Genomic DNA, 25,650 nt, shown 5'->3' with positions numbered 1-25,650 from the left:
ACTGGTGCGCAGGAAATACAGCAAAAGCCATAACATGCATGAATTTAAATGTCTTCAAAGTTTGTGAGAAGATTTGTAGCTCGGGTGCTCATTGGTGTGGTTCGGTTCGCCGAGCTGGGAATTTGTGTTGCAGACGTTTCGTAACATCCTCAGTGCTTGGGAGCCTCCTGTGAAGCGCTTCTGTGATGTTTCCTCCGGCAATTATAGTGGTTTGTCTCTGCCGCTTCCGGTTGTCAGTTCCAGCTGTCCGCTGCAGTGGCCGGTATATTGGGTCCAGGTTGATATGTTTCAACAATCACATCGACCTGGACCCAATATACCGGCCACTGCAGCGGACAGCTGGAACTGACAACCGGAAGCGGCAGAGACAAACCACTATAAATGCCGGAGGAAACATCACAGAAGCGCTTCACAGGAGGCTCCCAAGCACTGAGGATGTCACCTGGACAGGGGACGAAACGTCTGCAACACAAATTCCCAGCTTGGCGAACAGAACCACAACATTTAAATGTCTGTTCTGGATCAGTTACTAGTAACCCCTCCCAAGATGTTGATAGTAGGAGCAATAACATTCAATGTCAGGGGGAAACAAGATTCTCTCTTGTTTGAGCTAATCATTGCCTGGCATTTATAAGGCACAAATGTTACTTGCCACTTATCACCTCAAGCCTGAATGTTGTCCACATAGTAATTGCATCTGGACACGGATGACTTCAATATATGAGGAGTCACAAATTGTGCTGAACATTGTATAGTCAGTGAATGCCCCAACATCTGACATTATGCAGGAGGAAGGCCTTTGATGACGCAGCTGAAGATGGTTTGGTCTAGGGTATTACCCTGAGGAATTTCGGCAGTGAACAACCACAACCATCTTCCTTTGTGCTTGGTCTGACTCCAACCAGTGTAGGGGTTTCCCTCCGATTCCATTGATTTCAGTACTACTGGGGTTCCTTTATGCTATACTTGGTCAAATGACAATTTGTCAAGGACAGTAACTCTCATCTCACCCCTTGAATTCATGTCTTTTGTCCAATTTTGGACCAAGGCTGTAATGACATCAGGAGCTAAGTGCCTGGATTGGGATAAAATGCAGATATTCTACTGCTGCCATCCTTCAGCTCATTTTCTTTTGCACTGAAAAAATATGAAGCTGAAAATACCATGTTTAAAACAGAGGAACAACAGAGAAAACAGTAGTGTGAATTAGATTGAAATCGGGTACAGAAAGGAGAGGGATAAATTGTTGGGTTGAGAGAGAGAATAGATGCAGGAAGTAAAGTAAGAGACATATTAAATTGTATGTTTTATCTTTTAAAAATCTGAAAAACAACTTACACAAATGAGAACTCGCAGACTCAATGTTTCTTTTTCTACGTGGGTAGGGAGTATTTCAGCAACATAAAACTTTGTCATCGAAAGGGTCATATTACTGTTAGGTACCAGCTTTAACTTTCTGTGATGAGTTTAATTTTTAATATAATTTTTAATTTAAGTGCTGCAATTTCTTGAAACGTGTGGGAGGCTCACGTGAGATTCTACTCTTGCAAGGTGAATTTATGGATTGTTGCATCTTATCCAATTGCTTGTTATGCTTTGCAAATTACGTTCTCTTCCTTGCCATAAATTGTTGGACAATTTACACACCAACAATGTCTTAGTCTGTTATTTTACCAGCAAATTCAGGTTCTTTGTGCAGCATATATACAAGCAGTAATTAGCATCTTGCATACCAATATGTAAATTGAAAAAATGAGCCTGTTTCCACTGAGTGCAAACTCATATATTTTACTGCACTTTGTTGATGCAGACCATATAGTTGAACTTCAGAGTATATTTCAGCGGGGGGAAGAAAAGAGATTTAAAAGAAGGGCTTTTTTTTTAAAAAAAAGAGTTATTTAATGTAACATCTTTTGTTCTTGAAACAGGGCTGTGGACAGAAAATATACAACTTCCTGCGTGGCACAAAGCAATTACAAGTGTTGAAGTTTCTTGGGATTTCCATTGGAGTGACACAGTTACTGGCCATGATACTCACTATTACATTGCTTTGGGCATTATACTATGACAAAAAGGAACCAAGAACTGGCCAAAGGATGGGCTCAAAACACCTGAGTGTCCAACACTTTGCCTGTCATTCAATAGAGTTAATGAAGCATGTCCCAAAGAGCAATGAGCTGAGACAGGCAGGCGCAGCTCACAACTTTTGTACACACTTTGAAATAGAGGAATTGTAGCTGGAATTGAGCAAATCAGATGGATGCTGGAATTATGGCATGAAAATGTCTATTACCATTGTAACGGATATCACTTTAGAATTTTGAAAGGACTTCTGAATTCTGTACAACAGTATCAGACCATACAAATGTTTTAAGAGGCTGAGAAAGAAACTTTTCAGCAAAGGTAACTGAAAAAGGGTTTACTTTGATTTTGGCATTTTTTGATTGCTGCTACAGAAGACGTGTACTCTCTTGAATGCCCGTCTCCCTTTTGACCATCTTTACTTGACATTGAGTTGATTGATGCATTTTTGTCACATGTACTGAGATATAGTGGAAAATGGTGTTTTGCATGCTATACCGGCAGATCAAAGTGCATCAGGGTAGCATTCATTCATTGAAGCTCTTCTTATATCTTAGCTTCTGACCTTCTTTCCAGGATGACAAAATCAATTACTTTCCAGTCACTGATGTCTACCCACTTTTAACACCAAAGAGTAAAACAGCAGAAGCAGTACCGGACATCATCTATCAGTGATGTTCTGATCAATGTAAAAGTACATTAATTAAATATATTTTACAAGCCTGATGTGGTTCTGTTCGCCGAGCTGGGAATTTGTCTTGCAAACGTTTCGTCCCCTGTCTAGGTGACATCCTCAGTGCTTGGGAGCCTCCTGTGAAGCGCTTCTGTGCTGTTTCCTCCGGCATTTATAGTGGCCTGTCTCTGCCGCTTCCGGTTGTCAGTTTGAGCTGTCCACTGTAGTGGCCGGTATATTGGGTCCAGGTCGATGTGTTTGTTGATAGAGTCTGTGGATGAGTGCCATGTCTCTAGTTCTGAACTACAAAAAGAGGAAGAGGAAGAGGAACACCTATACAAAGTATTCGCCAAAAATGGATACCCTCGCAATTTCATCAACAGATGCCTAAGGGAGAGACAACGGAACGAGGACATGCCGCAACCCAAAGGACTAGCCACACTACCATACATCAGGAGCATTTCTGAACTGACAGCCAGACTACTGTGACCACTAGGACTCATAACAGCACACAAACCAACAGCCACTCTCAGACAACAACTCACCAGAACAAAGGACCCGATACCCAACATGAGCAAAACTAATGTAGTGTACAAAATCCCATGCAAGGACTGCAGAAAACACTACATCGGACAAACAGGAAGACAGTTAACGATCCGTATACACGAACACCAACTAGCCACAAAACAACACGACCAGCTATCCTTAGTAGCCACACACACAGACGACAAGCAACATGAATTCGACTGGGACAACACTACCATTATAGGGCAAGCCAAACAGAGAACAGCCAGGGAATTCCTCGAGGCATGGCACTCATCCACAGACTCTATCAACAAACACATCGACCTGGACCCAATATACCGGCCACTACAGTGGACAGCTCGAACTGACAACCAGAAGCGGCAGAGACAGGCCACTATAAATGCCGGAGGAAACAGCACAGAAGCACTTCACAGGAGGCTCCCAAGCACTGAGGATGTCACCTAGACAGGGGACGAAACGTTTGCAAGACAAATTCCCAGCTCGGCGAACAGAACCACAACAACGAGCACCCGAGCTACAAATCTTCTACCAAATTTTACAAGCCTTTTGACAGGTTTGTAGAATACTGAATTTGTTGTAATAGACCAGGAATTCTGAGTTCACCAAAAGTTTTGTCAGGGAAGGCTTGATAACTGTGCTTTGAAGATTTTCCTGAAATATTAATCAAAGCTGCCAATCCAAATTTGTTTACATTCTGTGTTAGTTAGATATTAGTGCAATTGATTAATGTCCTTTTTTTGTCATTCATTGGTCTGTACAAGAGATTACATTTTTCAGTACTAGACATTGAAATTAACTCCCTTTAAATTTTTATGATGCCATATCACAAATCTCCATCTTGGTTTTTAAAATGATAGAAGTGTATAGGGCTATTTACTATATGATTACAAAAATCACATTTGTGATTATGCTCTGTTATTTGTGTTTGTATGTTTCAATAATTGTATTTTAAGCAATGCAAACCATTACATCAAAAGGCAGCACTACTCCCAGATTTTCTATGTTTTAATATTTCAATAATACACTGCAAAAGGTCTTGAATCTACTGATTTTTCACTTCTGAAATAAGTTTTACAAAAATGTTCTGTCATTGTCATAGTGTGTTACAATCTGTTGGAACAATGATGCACTCAGATATTGAGTGCTAGAATCTTGATTTATGGCCACAATCCCCCAAGGGGTATTTTGCCTTTGTAAGCCTGATTATTGAAGTTCAGTCTGAGCAAATGTATACTCATTGTAATATTTAATAGCTTTTGGCTAGTGCCTTTGAGTATAGGAGTTGGGATGTTATGTTGAGGTTGTACAGGATGTTGGCGAGGCCTTTTCTGGGGAACTGTGTCCAGTTCTGGTCTCTATGTTATAGGAAGAATATTATAAAGCTGGAGAGGGTTCAGAAAAGATTTACTAGGATGTTGCCGGGAATGGTGGGTTTTCGTTATAAGGAGATGTTGGATAGGTTGACACTGGAGAGTAGGAGGTTGAGAGATGACCTTAAAGAGGTTTATAAAATAATGAAGGGCACAGATAAGATGAATAACAGGTGTCTTTTCCCTAGGGTGGGTGATTTCAAGACTAGGGGACCTATTTCTAAGTTGAGAGGAGAAAAATAAAAAAAAGACTTGGGGGCAATGTTTTTCACAGAGAGTGGTTCATGTGTGGAATGAACTTTGAGAGGAAGTGGTGGATGTGGGTATAGTTATAAGGTTTTGAAACTCATTTGGTTAAGTAAATGAATAATAAATGTTTGGGTGGATATGGGCAAAACACAGGCAAGTGGGACTAGTTTAGTTTGGGATTATGATCAGCATGGACAGGTTGGACTGAAGCTTCTGTTTCTGTGCTGTATGACTCAATTAAATTTTAACAGGTCACATTATGAAGCTTTCATGCACCTATCACATTATGCCACAAGATAATTATTTGCCATTGGAAGAAAATTTCATAATGCTGAACAGCCTGGATGGAGTGGACATAGGGAAAATGTTTCTATTGGCAGGAGAGATGAGGACCCAAGGCCACAGTCTTAGAGTAAAGGGACGACCCTTTAGAATGGAGGGACGACCCTTTAGAACAGAGAGAAGGAGAAACTTCTTTAGCCAGAGTGTGGTGGTTCTGTGGAATTCATTCCCACAGTAGGTTGTGGAGGCCACATCATAGAGTATACTTAAAACAGTGATAGGTAAGTTCTTCATGGCCAAGGGGATCAAAGTTTACTGGGAGAAAGCAGGAAAATGGGATTGAAAAGCCTACCAGCCATGATTGAATGGTGGAGCAGACTCGATAGGCTGAATGGACTAATTTCTGCTCCTATATCTTATGGTCTGAAATGCTGAGAAGGACAGAACAGTTATAGGAAAGTCCACAAATTAACACTGACAGGTACTTTTACTCTAACACTATTTTGAAAACAAACCAATTTTGATTTCATGAAGTTGTAACTCGAGGTTTAACTCCCAGAAGATATGAACTGAGCTGACAGATTTCAACTGCATTAGACAAGGCAGAAATATTCTCTGTGAACCTCTTATCATTGGCTATCCTTACAGCATGGGAATAATGACACACACAAAAAAATGTAGACATAACATGATGGGCTAAGAATCAGTCGTCCAAAGAGTTACCAGGAATAGAGCAAAAATATAGCATTTTGAAAGGATTCAGGATTTTTTCCTTAAAATCTCATGGCATCCTGCACAACATTTTGCTTTTATCCTCTTATGGGATATGGTGTCACTGGCTAACCAGCATTTATTGTCAGTCCCTAGTTTCCATTGAAAAGATGGTGGTGAGCTGCCACCTTCAACCACTGCAGTCCCTGTGATGTAGGTAGACCCACCATCCCCTGAGGGAGGGAATACCAGCATTTTGACCAAGCAGCAGTGAAGGAATGGTGATATATTTCTAAGTCAGGATGGTGAGCTGCTTGAAGGGGAACTAGAAGGGGTGGCACAGTGGCTCAGTGGTCAGCGCTGCTGCCTCACAGCACCAGGGACCCGAGTTCTATTCCAGCCTCGGGCGACTGTCTGTGTAGAGTTTGCACATTCTCCCTGTGTCTGCGTCCTTTTCCTCCCACAGTCCAAATATGTGCAAGTTAGGTGAATTGGCCATGCTAAATTACCCATAGTTTTCAGGGTAGATTAGGTGCATTGGTCAGGGGTAAATATAGGATAATAGTGTAGGAGAATGAGTCTGGGTGGGTTACTCTTCAGAGGGTCAGTGTGGACTTACTGGGCCGAAGGGCCTGGTTCCACACCGTAAGGATTCTTTGATTACAGGTGTTGGTGTTCCCATGTATCTGCTGCCCTTATCCTTCTAAATGGAATTGGTCATAGATTTGGAAGGTGGTATCGAAGAATCTTTGGTGAGTACCACAGTGCATCCTGTAGATAGTGAACACTACTATTAATGAGTGTCAGTGGTGGAAGGAATGGATGTTTATGGATGTGGTGTCAATCAAGTGGGCTGCTTTGTCCTGGGAGGTAGCAAGCTTTCCTGAATGTTGATCGAGCTGCACTCACCCAGGCATGTGAGGAATACTCCATCACACTCCTGACTTGTACCTTGTAGAAGGTGGATGGGCTTTGCATAGTCTTTTTGCAGTATTGCTAACTTAACATATACAGTGGCATATATGGCAAGAGCAGTTAGGTTTCTGGTCTGTGGTAACTGCCTGAATGTTGTGATTGGGCAATTCAGGTGATGGTAACACTATTAAATGTCAAGGGGTTGAATTTAGATTGCCTCTGCATCTGATTGAAGATGGTCATTGCCTGGAATTTGTGTGGTCACTTGACAGCCCATACTTAAATATTGTTGAGATCTTGTTCCAATTTGACATGGCTGCTTCAGGATCTGGAGGATTTTAATAATTGCAGGATTTTTATCAAGAAAATATCTGTATTTCGGGTAGTATCAGCAATTAGGCAGGGAAAGAAGAGTCAAAAGGGGACAAAAAAGGTACAATCCTCGATAAATAGCTGCAGAAGATTGTTCTGTACAAATAGATATAAGGAATGAATGAATGTGAAGATGGTGCTTATGAATTTAAACTCCATTGAATGGAGTAGCTAGGACTCGATGAAATTTGGCCAGTACAGGGTCAACCTTGAAGAATTATAGAGTCTGAGTTGTACAGCATGGTGTACAACTTGTCCATGCTGAATACACATCCTAAACTGATCTAGTCCCATTTGCCAGTATTTGGCCCATATTCCTCGAAACCCTTCCTATTCATATACCCACCCAGATGCCTTTTAAATGTTATGATTGTACCAGCCTCCACCACTTCCTCTGGCCATTCGTTCCATACATGTACCACCCTCTGAGTGAAAAGATTGTCCTTCAGGTCCCTTTAAAATCTTTCCCCTCTCACCTTAAACTTATTTCCTGTACTTTGGACTCCCCTACCCTGGGAAAAATAAACCTTGGTTATTCACCCTATCCATGCTCCTCATGATTTTATAAATATCCATAATGTCACCCGTCAGTCTCTGACATTCCGGGGGAGAAAAAGCCCAGCATATTCAACCTTTTCTGACAGCTCAAACCCGCTAATCCTTATAAATCTTTTCTGAACTCTTTCAAGTTTAACAATAGATTTCCTATAGCAGGGAGACCAGAATTGGATGCAGTAGTCTAAAAGTGCCATAACCAATGTGCTATACAGCTGCAACATGACATTCCAACTCCTATACTCAATGTACTGAACAAGGAAGGGCGAGCGTACCAAGTACCATCTTCACCACCCTGTCTACCTGCGACTCCACTTTCAAGGAACTATGAACCTGCACCCCAGGTCCCTGCCATTGACTGTATAAATCCTGCCCTGATTTGCCTTACCAAAATACAGCATTCATATTTATCTAAATATTGGCTCCTTTGATATAGGTCTTGTTGTACTCTGAAATAACCTTCTTAAAATAGATACAGATTACTGTGTTTTGATGATTTGGAGTTTGTATAGGCAAGAAACATAGAAACATAGAAAAAATACAGCGCAGTACAGGCCCTTTGGCCCTCAATGTTGTGCCGATCCAAGCTCACCTAACCTACACTAGCCCACTATCCTCCATATGCCTATCCAATGCCCGTTTAAATGCCCATAAAGAGGGAGCGTCCACCACTGCTACTGGCAGGGCATTCCATGAACTCACGACTCGCTGAGTAAAGAATCTACCCCTAACATCTGTCCTATACCTACCACCCCTTAATTTAAAGCTATGCCCCCTCATAATAGCTGACTCCATACGTGGAAAAAGGTTCTCATGGTCAACCCTATCTAAACCCCTTGTACATCATAGAACATAGAACATAGAACAATACAGCACAGAACAGGCCCTTCAGCCCACGATGTTGTGCCGAACTTCTAACCTAGATTAAGCACCCATCCATGTACCTATCCAAATGCCGCTTAAAGGTCGCCAATGATTCTGACACCTCTATCAAGTCACCCCTAAACCTTCTTTTCTCCAATGAAAACAGCCCCAAGTGCCTCAGCCTTTCCTCATACGATCTTCCTACCATACCAGGCAGCATCCTGGTAAACCACCTCTGCACCCGTTCCAGTGCCTCCACATCCTTCCTATAGTATGGCGACCAAAACTGCACACAATACTCCAGATGCGGCCGCACCAGAGTCTTATACAACTGCAACATGACCTCAGGACTCCGGAAGTCAATTCCTCTACCAATAAAAGCCAGTATGCCATATGCCTTCTTCACCGCACTATTTACCTGGGTGGCAACTTTCAGAGATCTGTGTACATGGACACCAAGATCCCTCTGCTCATCCACACTACCAAGTATCCGACCATTAGCCCAGTACCCCATCTTTTTGTTACTCATACCAAAGTGAATCACCTCACACTTACCCACATTGAACTCCATTTGCCACCTTTCTGCCCAGCTCTGCAGCTTATCTATATCCCGCTGTAACCTGACACATCCTTCCTCACTGTCAACAACTCCACCGACTTTTGTATCATCCGCAAACTTGCTCACCCAACCTTCTAGCCTCTCCTCCAGGTCATTTATAAAAATGACAAACAGCAATGGTCCCAAAACAGATCCTTGCGGAACACCTCTAGTAACTGCACTCCAAGATGAACCTTTATCATCAACTACTACTCTCTGTCTTCTTCCTAATCCAAACCTTCAACTCACCCTCCATGCCATATCTCTGTATTTTTTGCAGTAGCCTACCATGGGGAACCTTATCAAACGCCTTACTAAAATCCATATACACCACATCTACCCCTTTACCCTCGTCCACCTCCTTAGTCACCTTCTTAAAGAATTCAATAAGGTTTGTGAGCCACAACCTGCCCTTCACAAAACCATGCTGACTATCCTTGATCACATTATTCCTATCCAGATGTTCATAAATCCTATCCCTTACAATTCTCTCTAAGACTTTGCCCACAACAGAAGTGAGACTCACTGGCCTATAGTTACTCGGGTTATCCCTACTCCCCTTCTTGAACAAGGGAACCACATTTGCTATCCTTCAGTCTTCTGGCACTATTCCTGTAGACAACGAGGATGTAAAAATCAAGGCCAATGGCTCTTCAATCTCCTCCCTTGCTTCCCAGAGAATCCTAGGATAAATGCCATCAGGCCCAGGGGACTTATCTATTTTCACCCTTTCCAGAATTTCCAACACCTCTTCCCTACATACCTCAAAGCCGTCCATTCTAATTAATTGTGACTCAGTATTCACATCGGCAACAATGTCCTGTTCCTGAGTGAATACTGACGAAAAGTATTCATTCAGTGTCTCCCCAATCTCTTCAGCCTCCACACGCAACTTCCCACTACTATCCTTGACTGGACCTATTCCTACCCTAGTCATTCTTTTATTCCTGACATACCTATAGAAAGCCTTAGGGTTTTCCCTAATCCTACCAACTAAGGACTTTTTATGTCCCCTCCTTGCTGCTCTTAGCTCTCTCTTCAGATCCTTCCTGGCTACCTTATAACTCTCAATTGCCCCAACTGAACCTTCACGACTCATCTTTACATGGGCCGCCCTCTTCCCTTTCACAAGGGATTCCAATTCCTTATTAAACCACGGCTCCCTCACACGACCCTTTCCTCCCTGCCTGACAGGTACATATCTATCAAGGACACTCAATAGTTGCTCCTTGAACAAGCTCCACATATCAATTGCGCCCTTGCCTTGAAGCCTACTTTCCCAAGCCACGCATCATGTGAAAGTCGTGCCTAATCGCACCATAATTTCCCTGCCCCCAGCTATAACTCCTGCCCTGCAGTGCACACTTATCCCTCTCTATCACTAGAGTAACAGTCACTGAATTGTGGTCACTGTCCCCAAAGTGCTCACCTACCTCCAATTCTAACACCTGGCCTGGTTCGTTACCCAGAACCAAATCCAGTATGGCCTCATCTCTTGTTGGCCTGTCTACATATTGTGTCAGGAAACCCTCCTGCACACATTGGACAAACACCGACCCATCTAACGAGCTTGAGGTATAGCTTTCACAGTCAATATCAGGAAAGTTAAAGTCCCCCATAACAATCACCCTATTACTTTCACTCTTCTCCTGAATCATCCTTGCAATCCTTTCTTCTGCGTCTCTAGGACTATTAGGAGGCCTGTCGAAAACTCCTAACAGGGTGACCTCACCTTTCCTATTCCTAACCTCAGCTAGTATCAGGTAAACCAGCAAAGAAAGCATAAGAGAAGTTAAGCATTCAGGCGACCTGAACAAGAGTTTCAATGGTGCATGGGTCAAGATAAAGAACATCTTTGAGATGGACTAAATATATAATTAGAGACTATTGATTAGTCTGTGTCAACAGGAGGAGAGGCTAGAGTGCTTAGCATTATTTAGGCCCATATATCACAGCACCTTCAGCTGAGGACAGGTATGTGATTAAATGCAGAATCCAAAATGTTGTCAACATTTTTCTTCAAAGGTTTATTTTGAAGTACCCATGTAGTGACGAGATAAGTGTTAATTACTCATAATCTAGCTCTCTGGGACAGAAAATTAATACTTATAAGTCTGGAGACTCATTCCTTAATATTGCAGGTACTTTTCAATATTTCTACTCTCTGTCTAATCTTTGGTTCCTTCCTTCTTTTTTCTCTTCCTATATCAGGTTTGATGTTGAATTCTCAGTTCTTATGTGCTAATATCACATTGTTGCAACCTGGTTAGTTAAGAAGATCCATGGTTGCTTGCCATGTGAAGCTCATTTCATCTGGCATTGCTCTAGCAATTTGCGGAACAAAATATTGTCAATATTAATTGAGCAAAGGCACCTCTAACTAACAGTGGGCTGTATTTGTCACCCTGCCACTTGAGACTTTAGATTATTATTTCAAACCAGCATCCCCATTTGGTTACCCATTGAGATGAATTAACAAAAACACCATGCTTTCCATTATTAATTAAGTTTGTTCAGCATGGTATGACTTTCCATCCACAGCCAACATTATACCTTACTACAGCATGGTGTGACTTAATTGTAAGCTGACATGCATTGATTATCGCTCCCATCTCTGAATGTCAAATAATACCTCAATATTGCAACCCTGGACAGGCAATGCAAAGATGTTACTTATCTTGTTAAATTATTGTTCTAAAGAAAATCACCACAACATTGAAGAGTAAACACTGGAACATATGGGTCTGACAAAATAAACTGCATCTTAATTGAACACAGGTCTTTAGCATTATGTTGTTCATTTACATACCTGTCAACCATTTGAACACCTCTGCCCTTAATGACTTTTGCTGACTGAAAGTGAAAGTGAATTCCACTCATTAAATTTTCTGTCATAAGTGACTTACATTTCCTCTGCCAGTTTGGGTGTTCATTTTTTTTAGCCCTTGGGAACTTAACAGCATCTGGATGACATTGATTTCAGTTTTGTTTCACTAAATTAATAATGCAGCAAAAGTTTTCAGAACTGATGTGCTTGCCAGAGGCTTCCCAGCATCTTGGGTGCATTTTGTACAGTATGAATTAATCATTGTAGCATACTAATAATTATTCAATTATTATGCTTCATACATTAGGGTTGAATTCTTCTCAAGGTGGAATGGCTATGCCTTTGAATCAGGATTAAAGGGAATATGTTTTGAATTTATATAAGTTTGAATGCAATTACACTGAGGCCTCTCAATATGTATAATTAATTGAGCCATTTAGCAGGTTCAGCAAAATAAAGTTTATCAAGTTTTCATAAACTATTGCACATTTCCTATTTAATCCTTTGTAAAGAATTGCGTCAGGTGGAACAGATGTACGTGACTCGTCACAATTATTAAACAGCATGCAATGTCCCTGAATGATAAAGGTGACACAAGGTTGATTGTACTGTCACCTAGGACATATCAAGGCTTAACCTGATGTAGATTTGAGATCTATATAACCTTCTAGTGGTCTCCACAGTTAATAAATTGGGATACTGGTGGCATTTAGTGATCTGCAAGGTTTTAACACTCATAAAGTAAAACCTTGCTAGCTAAATAATGTAATTTCTAATATATTAGGGACAGCCACAGAAATGACTTGTAGAAATTTTGGGTAAAGAGCAGAGAGCACCTCTAACGGATATCTTCTTATTTCATGCAGATACAAAACGATACAAGTATTGAAACCCTCAAGATTTTAAAACTTACTAGCTCCAACACTGAAAAATGTGAAGCTATCATATCTATGTATTTAGAATTATTTTTATCAAAAATTATTATATAAATATATTATAGAATTCTTATATAATATTACATAATTATATAAATATATAAATATCTTACTTGAAATTCTATGACTTATACATTGTTTTTTTTCCCTAGGAGAGTGTTCTTTTCTTTCTACTCTAACTTTTCGCCTGGGCAATATGTTAAGTCCAACTAACTGGCAAACGAACCTTCATTTGACCTTATATTTGTATTGTCCTTTTTAATTGCCAGAAAGTACATGAATAACCCAGAATGACAACTATACACAGTGCATGACTTTCTGTTTAAAGCTAAACCTTAATTGTTTTCATTAAAATTATGGAGTACTAAATTTAAATCCTTGATCTGCGTGAAAACATTGTAGATTACAGATTCTTTATGAAGTGATTATTCATTCTCAGAATGCGGTCATTACAAGAAAGGCTTATACTGGTTCATTGCTTGTGGTCCTGTGTTGATCATGCTGAGGCTCCTTCTTGAACTGATGTATAGTCGTGTGGTGAACATATTCCCCTGATAAGAGTTCCAGAGTTACAACATTTTGACCTGCCGAAAATGGAGCAATTTCAGGTTGATTGAGAATTTTTAGTGATGTGCTGCCATGCAATTCCTGTACTTATTTTATAGGCTGAATTTGGGATTTGCTAATGTTGAAGACTCGATGTGTTGCTGCAGTGCATTCTGTTGTTTATCTCTGCTGTTGTTATGATACACCATTGGTGGAGGGCAGTAGCGAAATAAGTTTGTTCATCTGAGGGATGCTGAGGACTGAGAGTTGGTATGACAGACATAAGAATTCACATGAATAGGGTTTGGTTGAGATAAAATGCCATTGTATGTGTATCAGATACTAAGTTGGGAATCACAAGCAGAGCCTAGAAGATGGCAGAGATTCCTAATTTGGAGGTGATCTTCCAAAATCATGTTAGTTGACCTCAAAGTTATTGAATGAAGTTAGAATGCTTCTGGTCCAGCAGTAGGAGCACATGACTTCTCTGACAACTATATATTGAACTGCTTCTTTTTGGATTATCTCAAACCTTGAGTGTGGCTCCAGTTACACCCATCCTGAGGAGTATTTCCCTCACATTCCTGATTTGAGCCTTGTAGATGTGCCCTCACTGTTATCCAGTCTTGCTGCATGCAGATATGAATTGTTTCATGTGTGAGGAATTGCTCATTGAGCTTCACACTGATAATTGTTCAGTGAACTGTCCCATTTCTGACCTTCATTGTGAAATAAGGTCAATGATGAAGCAGCTGAAGATAATAGGGATTATAAATCATCTTCAATACCTAACTCTTTAACAAATATTTGTGACATTAAATGGCTCCCAATGGATAATGTTCTTAAATAATAATAATCTGTTGGTCTTAGAAAATGTTACAGCAGCATGTCAGTTCCACAGAGGAGAAAGTCTCGAAGATGCTTCTAAAAACAAAGTGAACATTTGTGTTTACCATCAAAATTGCAAATTATAATTTTGTTTAGTACAGTTAAATCTCTTGCACAACTCAGAAATTGCAAATTCTTAGTGTATTCTAGTCTTCTCTACATTTTTCCAATATTATAAACAGAAATGGCACTGTACCTTTTGTCCCATCAAGCCTACCCTGCCATTTAACATGATCATGTCTGAGCCTCTATCTCAATGCTATACCTTCTGCTCTTGCCCCACACCCTAATAAATCCTCGGGCTCTGGAAACCAATTGATTTATTATTTAAATATATTCAGTGACGTGACCTCCATAGCTTTCTCCACAGTGGTAGAGAACGCCACAAATTCCCCTTTCTCTTTGTGAACAAGTTTGTCATCATAGTTCAAGATGTCCTGCTGTGTACCTTGAGACCATGAGCCCTTGTTCTGGAGCCCCAGTAAAGGGAAACAAGATCCCTGCATTCAGCCTGTCCAGCCCTGCCAATAATTGTATCTGTTTCAGTGAGATTCTCATACATTCCTGTGAATACAGACCCAGTCAACACAATGTTTTCTCATATGCCAAACCTGCCATACAGTCTCTGTGAAGCTCTCTGGCAGAAAGGAGATGAAAACTGCACACAGTCCTTCAGATGTGGTCTCAGCAAGTTCTCTGTTCATCGGCAGTATGTCTTCCTTGCTTCTGTACATAAACTTTCTTGCATTGATGCTCAACATACCATTTGCCTTCATGACTGTTATTACATGCTTGCTTTCACTGACTGATGTGCAAGGACATATGGGGTTGGAGGGCTGGGTGTCCCTGCGTATACCATCGTTTTCCAGTCCATCACGTTTAGATGTTATTCTGCCGTTCTGACTTTCCTAGCAAAGTGAACAACTTCACACAACATACCTTTATTGGCGTGCATTTCCCCACTCACTCAACTTGTCTAAATCATCATAAAGACTCTTTACTCCAACAACCAACCACCAACCCCCCCCACCCACCCAACCCCCCCACGTGCCAAAATGCCAGTTTTCTGTGTTAAGCAAACTTGGAAATATTACATTTGATTCTGTTATCCAAATCAGTGACACATATGTTGTGAATACCTGGGGCCACAGCACTGTTCCCTCCAGTACCCCATTCATCACCCCTTTCTATTCTAAGAATAGCCAATAAAAACATGGTGACGGGGATAGGGTAGGATGCTCTTTGGACGGTTGGTGCAGACTAGATGGGCTGAATGGCCTCTATCTGCACTGTAGAGATTCTACAATTCTATTATTCAGAAGTAGACTATTCATTTCAAGAAGTTTGCTCTGCCATTCAATGCGATCATGGTTAATCTGATAATCCGTAAATCCAGTTCCTGCCTTTTCCTTAGAACCCTAGATCCCCTTACTGATTAAAAATCTATCTATCTCAACCTTAAATATACTTAATGATCCAACCTCAAAAGCTCTGAGGTAAAGAATTTCACAGGTTCACTATCATTTGAGAGATGCATTTCTACCTCATCTCCGTATTAAACAGGCAACTCCCTTTTCTGAGATTACATCCATTTGTCCTAGATTCTCTGGAAAGAAGAAACATCCTTTCCACATCTATTCTGCCAAATTCCCCAAGAAGGTAAGTAAGGTCACCTCTTATTCTTCTCGAGTCTCCAGGTTGTAGGTCCACCCCACTCAACTTGTCCTCATCTGGCAATCCCTTCATACTGGTATCAGTCCCGTGAACCTTCTCTGGCCTGCCTCCAATGCCAGTATATCTTTCCTTAGATTTCTTCAAGGGACCAAAACTGTTCACATTATTCCAGAAGAAGACTAATTGTGTTGTTTGAGAAATGCTTCCCTATTTTTATAAATTGTTCCCTTTTGAAATAAAAGTCAACATTTCACATGATTTCCCTAATACCTGCTGAATTTGCTTGCTATCTTTTTTGTGATTTATGATTAAAGACTCTCAAATCACTCCATGCTGTATCTTTCTCCATTTTAGTAATATTTGGCACTTGCATTTCCATCAAAATGCTTTAACTCACATTTTCCCCACATTAAATTTCATCTACTAAATGTTTGTCCACTCACTTATGTCTAGATCCCTTTGCAGACTCTTTATGTCATCCTCACTAAACTGCCTTACTCTCAGCTCCCCGTCTGTAGCAGACTAATTGAAAACTAATAGAAGGCTCAGACACAAAAACAGTAGAATTACTGAAATTAAAAATTGTAACAATAAACCCAATTATTTCAGTAAAATCAATAAAGTAGGATAAGCAGACATGAATAAAAACTGTAAGGAACATGTATCAAGAAAAATACAATTTTGCTTAATAGGAAGGTACATATTTGGAAGAATCTAGGAAGAAGAGTAATAAAGGTAAGAAGGTAAGGGTTACTGAAAATATAATTGGGTGTAATAATGAGGGAAAGTTACTGTATTGGAAGAATGAGCTTTGTGAGTCTAATGATATTGTATTACTGTCTTTGTGGTATCATCTAAATTATACTTTTGTTAATAAGTTTTCCTGAACCAACAGACTTCTACATCAAATTCATTGAGGGAACTTTTCTTTTTAAAAACATTTTCTCAACAGATTTCAATTCTCTTCAAGCATTGTTATTTTGCGAAGCACAGTTTCATTGATAATGGGGACTCTTTATAATCCCCAAATGCATCATTTTTATGTCTAATCCAATGACAGTAAATATAACCAAGCTAATTGACAGTGAACAAATTTAACTGCTGTGTTTTGTTTTAATCTGATGTCCATTTATCCATTGCAAATAAGAATTTTGAAAGACATTTTCCCACTTTCTGCCCCTAACCTTTGACCCCCTTGGCAATCAAGAACTTTTTTCTATCTCTGTCTTAAATATAATCAATGACCTGGCCTCCACAGCTCTCTGGTAATGAGTTCCACAGATTCACCACTCTTTGGCGAAAGAAGTTTCTCCTTATCTCCATTTTAAAGGATCTTCTCTTTACTCTAAGGCTGTGTCCTCGGGTCGCAAGTATGACAGAAAACAGCTTTCTCACACATTGTGGTTTGGGTCTGGAATTCACTGCTTAGAAGTATAGTGGAGGCAAATTAATTGAGGCATTCAAGAGGTCATTGATTTTTAAATAGAAACGTTCAACGTGCAAGAGTAGGGGATAAAGCAGATGAAAGATACGTGGTCATACTACTCGTTGGAGAGCCAGTGCAGTCATGAAAGGCTTAATTGCCTCTTTCTGCACTGTAACAACTTTATGGATAAGAGTTTCAGTATATAAATAGGTTGAAGTAGAGGCAGGGACAGTTGATATAATGTATGTGGAAGTATAAGATATTTATGATGATGATATGGGGCTAGCCAAAATTGCAAAGTCTGTTTCAACCAGAGTCCTGGTCAAGGAAAGGAATGGATTTGGAGATAAAACTATGGAGTTAATGGCAAAAAGTGAAGTTGATGGCTTTGGTAATCTCAGTTTAGAACTGGAGAAAATAGAGGCTTTTCCAAGACTGGGCATCTGACCAGCTTTACAGCACAGTGGCAGCTAATTTGGTGCAGAGAGGGTGAGGGGGGATTAGTGAATACAAGTTAAGGTCGCCTGTCATTGGTGTAGCCAAGCTATTGCCTATCGAGATGGTTTGTGTTTTGCTTTACTTTGTTGCAGAATGTAAGTATGGGATATTTTTCAGACAAAGGACCATATATTGCACTAAACATTAAATATAATTAGTAATATTACAAAGTTGACAGAAAACACACGTGCCCAAAAATTAAAACATTTTAATCTCAACTTGTGTACATGGGAATCATTTTCTGTATCATGTGTCTCCAATGTGACTTTGTTTTTTAAAAAAATTATGTAAAATGCACAATTTTTGATCCCTCATTCTGCTGCAGCCTTGCATTTTAACACCACAATTTTCAGTGTCTATTTTACAGATGAAGACATTCAGTTCAAACATTCTCTGTATCGCTAAGTTCTATTAAATACATTCTGTTTTCCAGCTGCACATTTTGTCTGCAAAAATACTTCATTGTTATCTCAGATTATTCTTACACTTACAATTTACCTTCAGATTGTTTTACAAGACTTAATCTTTCTATAGTTTAGAACATGAATGTTGTTGATTTTCAAGCATAACTTCTAGTTACAAGATCATCCCTTCCAACTGAAGCATGCAGACATTTTATTTCTAGATGGCTAGTTCTCCAGCATATTAGGTGGGAAATTATGCTGCTTTCCTAAAGTAGAACTTATGAAAGCTGTTTAAATCCAAAACGGTGAAATCATAGCATACACTACAAATTACAACTACAGCACAGAGCATTGCACACTGCAACAGTCATTTTACAACAGAGGACAGTAAATCTGATAGAGATTTCTGAATCACCCTTGCGACATCTGAAGGAGGTTATATAAAAAGAATGTTCAGGAAGGAAACTTTTGCATAAGTAATACTTAAGTGTAGGTGAGAAAGTTCCAGATGCAACTTCTGTTATCCTTTACTGTAAAAGCGTTCAGCAAATAATTTTATTTTTGCAATCAGATAGTCATTTGATTTTTAAAGAAGTATTGCTGTATTACTTTGCAGTGCTTCAACCAGAGACCAATCTAGGAAAATGCTGAACAAAAATGCAAGTTTCTTTTATTTTTCTTTCCAAGCAACCTACCCCATTTAACAGCACGTCGACAATGTTCACATTTGTAAACTATATATATTCATCTAAATACAACGGCATTACAGAAAGAAAAAGAACATGGTGGAAATTCACTGCCTTGCCACAGAAATATTAATCATGCAAACATGAAGATTCTGTCCTTCTAACCTCTCTTTGAAGCACTGTATCACTCAGATATTTTACTTTATCAGGGGGTGGAAGGGGTAGGGGAATTGATAAACAGGTTTACTCTGTTGAAACATGCTCTGTCTACTGAGCATTGTCCAAAGAGTATAGGTTATGGTTCTCTTTCCTTTGAGCTGTGGCTGAGAATAAAAGCACCCTCCTTTGCTCCATAATACCATTCGGTGTAATTTTAAGGAAAATGGCTTAACTAAAGACTAAATCATTTAAATGCTGGCACACCTAAATTCCCCATTTTCTTTTTAAAATGGAATCAATAATGTAATTCAGTACATTTGAAGATACTGACTCAAAAATATACATATTTTTATAGGAGGAAGAACAACTTCCACAGTTACAAATGATAGGAGCACAAAGCTTGTTGAATAACCACCTACTAAGTCCCATATAAATCTGGGAGACCATGCAGAAAGAACAGTCTGTTAGGCTTGCTACAGCTGCAATGAGAAAAGATAAAATCTGTAATACACATCAGCTGCAGTCCACCCATTCAAGCGCTTGCCTGAAAATTGTTCACACTCATTAGAAGCATCATAGAACAAGCTTGTACAGGAAAAAGAAAGTATGGATTTTAAAAATTGGATTTTGCTTTGTCTTGCTGTGAAAGCCTCAATACAGTAATTTTAATTTGAGGGTTATTATTTTCAAGGTTTTACTGTATTGTAAATGGTTAATATAAATTAATAACCAGAACTCATCACAACAATTGGTTTTTCCATCTGTTCTTAACTAAACAGTCTTTTAGTGACTGATGACCTCTACATATAATCATCCTCTTAAGAAACAGGCCCCAATTTTGGTGAAATATTGTACATGCTCACTGCATGAAAAATATGAATGTTATGTATTGATTGCCCCAAGGAAAGTTTAACATGCAATTTTGTGGTATTCGTTTAATTTAAAATATGTTAGTTTTCAATCCAATATTTACAGTTACTTATAACTTAAATGAGTTCATTTTATTTTTGCTGAAATCATTGTTGCTGCAAAGAGGAAAATTTCATTTGTCATTTCTCCCTCATGCACACTTTCCAGTTCATGTGTACTTCTCTCACAAAACAAGCCTTCGGGCAGGAAATGTAGCAAAAGTGGAAATGTCTCATTGTGCTCAACTGCAGTGTAATCATTGCAGAGCTTTTGCAAGCTTAATGATGCCTCTTTTTGCTCATCTCACTGTCAATGTTACATAATTTTGATGTCAAGCTTCACTGATAAATATCTTCAGTGTGATGATCACTGTTGCCATGGACTTCGCAATGCAAAACTATCAGGGAAAACACTCATGTTCTCCTCTTGCTCTCCAGTCTGTGATGTTCTTTTCTGTTTCTTCAATAGCAGGAACATAACACAGGTGGTCGGTCATCTGACTTTCCAGGCTCACATTTGAGTTGTTAGGATTTTTTACAGTGCTGACACTTTTACAATGTTGGTTTCTGCTTGATCTGGAGAGTCAGACCTGTCATCTCCTTCGGGTGTTGTAGCAGGAGGACTGGGCATGCTTATTACTGCTGTTGTTATATAGGATTTCTCACAATTTAGTTTGACACTTTCTTCTATGTTTGCATTCAAGCTGGATCGGCTGGAAGAATAAACACCTACTGTTACAGCCTGTAAGCACTGCCAAAGCACAGACAAACATAAAATTCGATTTTTAAATACTATTTCGTAAAGAAAACCTGACAACAAATTTTTACAAAGTCAGATTTTGCATCAATGTGGCCATTTAAATAGATCTCTTTTTTTATTAACTCATTCACAGGATGAGAGCATTGCTGGATAACCAGCATTTATTGCCCATCCCATTGGGCGCTTAAGAGTCAACCATATTGCTGTGGGTCTGGAGTCACATGTTGGCTAGAGCAGGTAAGGATGGCAGTTTCCTTCCCTAAAGGACATTAGTGAATCAGATGGGTTTTTCCAACAGTTGATAATGGACTCCTGACCATCACAGACTCTTGATTCCAGATATTTATTGAATTCAAATTCCACTATCTGCCGTGGCAGGATTCGAACCTGGTACCCTCGAACATTACCTGGGTCTCTTGGTTAAGAGTCCAGCAATAATATCACTAGGCCATTGCCTCCATAATAACTCACTAAATTCTCCATTTTTTGTTTTAATGTTAAAATTATTCACAAAATAAATAGTTTCATCAATATAAAATAGTTTTCAAAGACAATTTTAAAAAGGTCAAATCACAATGAACTTGTGTAAATAACAATTATAACAACTTTCATCTTTTCTTTCATAAAAATCACTGTTCAAACTTGAAATAAATGAGATAAATTCAAGGCAATGAAAAGAGGAAAATAAGCTTGATAGCTTCACAAAAGAAATGGTGGGGTAGATTTTGGACTTTGTCTGTTTGTAGTGAAAGCACAAGCTTAAACCAATAGGTCCCTAGATTGCCAGGGATTGGTCCTCAAGCCTTATCCATATATTCAAGGGGAGCTAAATGTCCATACCCCTTCCTTAGTTCTGTCACCAGTCTTACCAGGTCATAGGGGCTACTCTCTTATGAGAGGGAAGTGACTGGTGGTGAGTTAACCTGCAGGCCACCCAGACCTCCAGTGAGGGAAGAGATTGAGAAGGAGGGTCCTCAAACCAGTGGTGGGAATTGAACCTGTGCTGTTGGCATCATACTTCTCTGCAAACCAACAATCCAGCCAACTGAACTAAATGGATTTCTGCCCTTGCTTAGATGGCTTGCTTCATGAAAGTAAATTTTGTCCCGTCTACCAATCAAGTAGTGATACTGAGGTAAGTTCTGGGGGTGAGGAGGGCAACTGGGTGGGAGCAACAAAGATTGCAAGAATTGTGGATCCAAAGTGAGTACTCCTCCTTCTTGGCTCCACAGAAAGGCAGAAAGAGAAATTAGTCAACATTCTCCATAGCTGTTGGATGCAAATGTTACAAAACAAAGAGCAACAAAGACTGTGAAACCTCTTTTAGCCATTTGGAACAAACTTCATGTGTAGGGTCTGTGACCTTTGGGCCCCTTAACATAAGCCTGTACAAACAGTCTGCCATGCACTGATTTAAACTTGTACCAATTGCAATTTTCAGGCTGAGATATTCCTCTTTCCAGCACCTGGGAAATACCAGGAAAACTCCAGGGATGTCTCAGAGAAATGGACTAGGGCCTCTGTCGGCAGTGGGCACACAGGAAGGGTTTATTAAAGTAATGTCAAGATGCTGGCCCTCCTACCAAAGTTTCAGTTGTAGCAAAGGAGCTATGCTGTTTGAAGAGTGCCTGAAAGTATTAACTTTAGCTAGTCCACCCAGTTGCCCTCCTGACAAATACCTTGTCAGCTTTCAGGGTCTATCGGATTAGGCATGAAGACTGGAGAAGGCATCTTATTCCATCTCATCACAGATCTTCGGGCAACTGCCAAAAGTGTCCAATACATGTGATAGTTCCAGTCTCGTAAGCATGGTTGATGTATCTGTGCTCAATTGGTTTCCAGGACAAGCATAGGAGGAAGCTTACATCACGGCTGTGACTGAGTCATGCAAATGATCTGTGAATTCTCACAGCACAAATCTTTGCAAACAGAGGACTAGAGCCCTGCCACTATTACAGCCTGAAACATTTGCTAAACGATTGTCATTAGTTGATCAGAATAGTTTAATTCTTACAGTATTACATTTTCTGTACAAGATGGGTGGATAACCATTGTAATACCAAACAGCTAACAATAAATTTCTCACTTGGTGGTAGTTTCTATAATTTATATTAATTATTAAATTTAAAAATGAGTTATTAAGTTTTGATTTACAGAAGAAAAGGACATAAATGATTACCTATTGGAGAGTGCACTCTGCTGTACACATCGAATCTGAATGGTGCTGAGCTCCTGTACACTTCCAGGGTGACTGCAAGTAATATTGGAATTTGGGAGTCGGAAAGGCTTTTTGCTGCGTCTTGAGCAACATGTTCCTGTTAAACCATGGTGAGATGAGAGAGAAGGGGTGTGCGAATTTGATCGATTTCTTGTAGATCCCTCGAGACAATTCTCTTCGTATGTTTGTTCATCCACAAAGTCATGATTCTAATTAAAAGAGAAAAAGGAACAGAGAAAGGAAGGCATTATATATTTATCAGGGCGAGGAGAATTTTTGCACTTCACCTCTTTTTAAATGAATAAGTGAATAGAAAGAATCCAGGGTATGAATACTAACTAAAATTGCGCGCACTCTGGCTAGCAACTGCTTTCAAATTCCAACCTTGTTTATCTGGCCGGAGAGCTCAGCTAGTGGCAGAAGCTATAAAAAGCTGAACAAGACTGAATCTATCAGGTTCTGTGAGACGTGGGCTATTAGGAGACGAGTGGCAAAATTAAGATTATTTTGCTGCACCTTTTTCACTTTTCTCAAATGGCAATGGTCAAGTGCCTCGTTAATAGGCCAACTTGCCACAAGTTGCAATATTACCAAACTCACTGTACAAACAAGTTATCAGGAAAAGTTGACATGGAAACCACTGTATTTCTTGGTCAATTTTAGTTGCTGCTTGCTCCAAGAGAACACCGAGCACCAACATCTCAGGCACACTCTACTGGCACCAGCTACACACAACCCAAGTCTACAGACACTGGCAGCTGACATGTGCCAGCCTCTATCAACTCTCATGTATAAGTCTGATCCAATTAGATGATGCTTGTGCACTTCATAATGCACCTTATGCTGTGCCAGCAACTATTATAATGTTGCAGTAAAGATATTGTGCGCACAGGGACACACTCAAACTCAAACTGGACCATGCTGCATTTTTGGGTTCTTCACTCACTATCATAGCGCTCACTTACTAAGCCCAGATGGGTACCTGCATCACCCTGCATTACATTGGCTTGCCGATTTGTGCATTGCTCTGTCAGCTAGAGATACCTGGCTCATATATTACTGCTGCATTGTCATGCTGTTGTAGTGTAGACACAAAACCAGGAAACTTGTCACTGTTGGCAACAGGCCTCAGTCCAGTTAAGGGGAAATAGCCTTCACTGAGGGGATCCTGGCACAGTAAGTCTAGGGCAGGCTCCATTACCAGTTCAGGTCATGCTCAGGATGGTCAGAGTCAGAATCCTCTCCTCAAAAGGGATGAGGTGCTGAATGACAGACCATTGCCCATCTTTTTGTGCCCTTTGGTGGTGTGTTTTTCTCCTGGAATGACAGAGATGCAAGTATCACTGAAGATAAAGATACGCATCACAGCTATTACTGTTGGTGCACGTGAGGAGATGTCTGAGTGAATGAGCAGGCAGTGCAGAGGGTATGCATGGTCAGTTATATCACAGTTTGGGTGGGTGAATGCAAGTGGGGAAGATGTTGCATGCATCTGTGAGACTGATAGAGCATGAGTCTTAGTGGGTACAGTCGCAATTTGAGTGTAAAGTACTAGAAGGAAGATAGTGGACTTATGTTGATGGAGTGGAGAGGACTTTGACATGTTTCCTATAGTTCTGAGCATTCCTCCAGACAGCTAGGAGTGTCCTAACTTTGGTGGCAAACATGGATCAGACCTATACGGTCTCGTGCCTTGGTCTCCACTGATGGTTCTGGGTAGTAGAGGAAATCCCACTTGTGGACAACCCCATTCAGCAGGATGTCAGGGCCCCTGCCCACAAAGCAAGGTGCCAATGCTATCCTGTCTACCATGTCTAGAGCAAAAGTCAGGTACAATGCAGGGCAGCTTTGGACGGACCATTCTTGGCAAAGTGCATGGTGGCCTTTTAAATATAGTGCTTGTGCTAGGAAAGCTGGTCACTTATTTTCATGAGTGGTGAGTTGTTCTGGGAAAGGCGTGTGGTAAGATGGGGTGGAAATTGGATTTGATACTCACCGAAGGAATGAACTGCCAACTAATGCAGTGAGTTTAGTAATATGGTGAGGAAAACTCACCTAGCTTCACAGTGAGAATCAGTCCACAAACTTGCCACTTACCCAAAAAAGCCATAAGATTCAACCTCAAGACATTCCAGATCCTGTCTATCTGTGGTTCCTGATTGCACATTTTATTTTTCTTACTTTTTGTCTGAGATGATAATGGTATGGGATAAGGTTTGAACAGTACTTGTGCTAAATAATGGTTATTTATCCTGTTAGTATGAAATGTTGAATGATTTTATCACATAGAAATTTACGGGCTGAAACACAGCAAGTCCACAGCAAGCTTCTACAACAAGCATAGGATTACAAAATTTTAACACAAAATATCATACTCCAGTAGTACACACTAGGAGTGTGGCACCTAAGTCAGTAGGTGCCATAGACAACTTTGGATGTAAAATCCTATCAGGTGTACTGACCATTGCACCTAATTCCTGATGTGTTCTCCAGGGTATGCACCT

General features: G+C 40.1%; 2 protein-coding genes across 6 annotated transcripts in view; one reads left to right on the top strand and one right to left on the bottom strand.

The window, feature by feature from the left end:
* Positions 1 to 3,604, top strand: part of tspan12 (tetraspanin 12) — a 49,466-nt gene extending 45,862 nt beyond the window's left edge. For all 4 annotated transcript variants that reach the window (XM_072551533.1, XM_072551532.1, XM_072551530.1 and 1 more), the window contains one exon: positions 1,929 to 3,604. In XM_072551533.1, coding sequence (XP_072407634.1) covers positions 1,929 to 2,237 — 309 coding nt within the window. In that variant the 3' untranslated portion in view covers positions 2,238 to 3,604. The remainder of the gene's footprint in view (positions 1 to 1,928) is intronic.
* A 14,595-nt stretch (positions 3,605 to 18,199) lies between these two features.
* Positions 18,200 to 25,650, bottom strand: part of kcnd2 (potassium voltage-gated channel, Shal-related subfamily, member 2) — a 506,561-nt gene continuing 499,110 nt past the window's right edge. For both annotated transcript variants that reach the window (XM_072551528.1, XM_072551529.1), the window contains 2 exons: positions 23,108 to 23,355; positions 18,200 to 20,881 (listed from right to left, as the gene is read on the bottom strand). In XM_072551528.1, the coding sequence (XP_072407629.1) occupies positions 20,704 to 20,881; positions 23,108 to 23,355 (426 nt within the window). In that variant the 3' untranslated portion in view covers positions 18,200 to 20,703. The remainder of the gene's footprint in view (positions 20,882 to 23,107; positions 23,356 to 25,650) is intronic.

Source organism: Chiloscyllium punctatum, chromosome 32 (assembly GCF_047496795.1).
Source record: "Chiloscyllium punctatum isolate Juve2018m chromosome 32, sChiPun1.3, whole genome shotgun sequence".
Classification (NCBI taxonomy): Eukaryota; Metazoa; Chordata; class Chondrichthyes; order Orectolobiformes; family Hemiscylliidae; genus Chiloscyllium; species Chiloscyllium punctatum.
The sequence above is the reverse complement of the archived record's forward strand: the minus strand, read 5'-3'. Positions and strand labels throughout refer to the sequence as shown.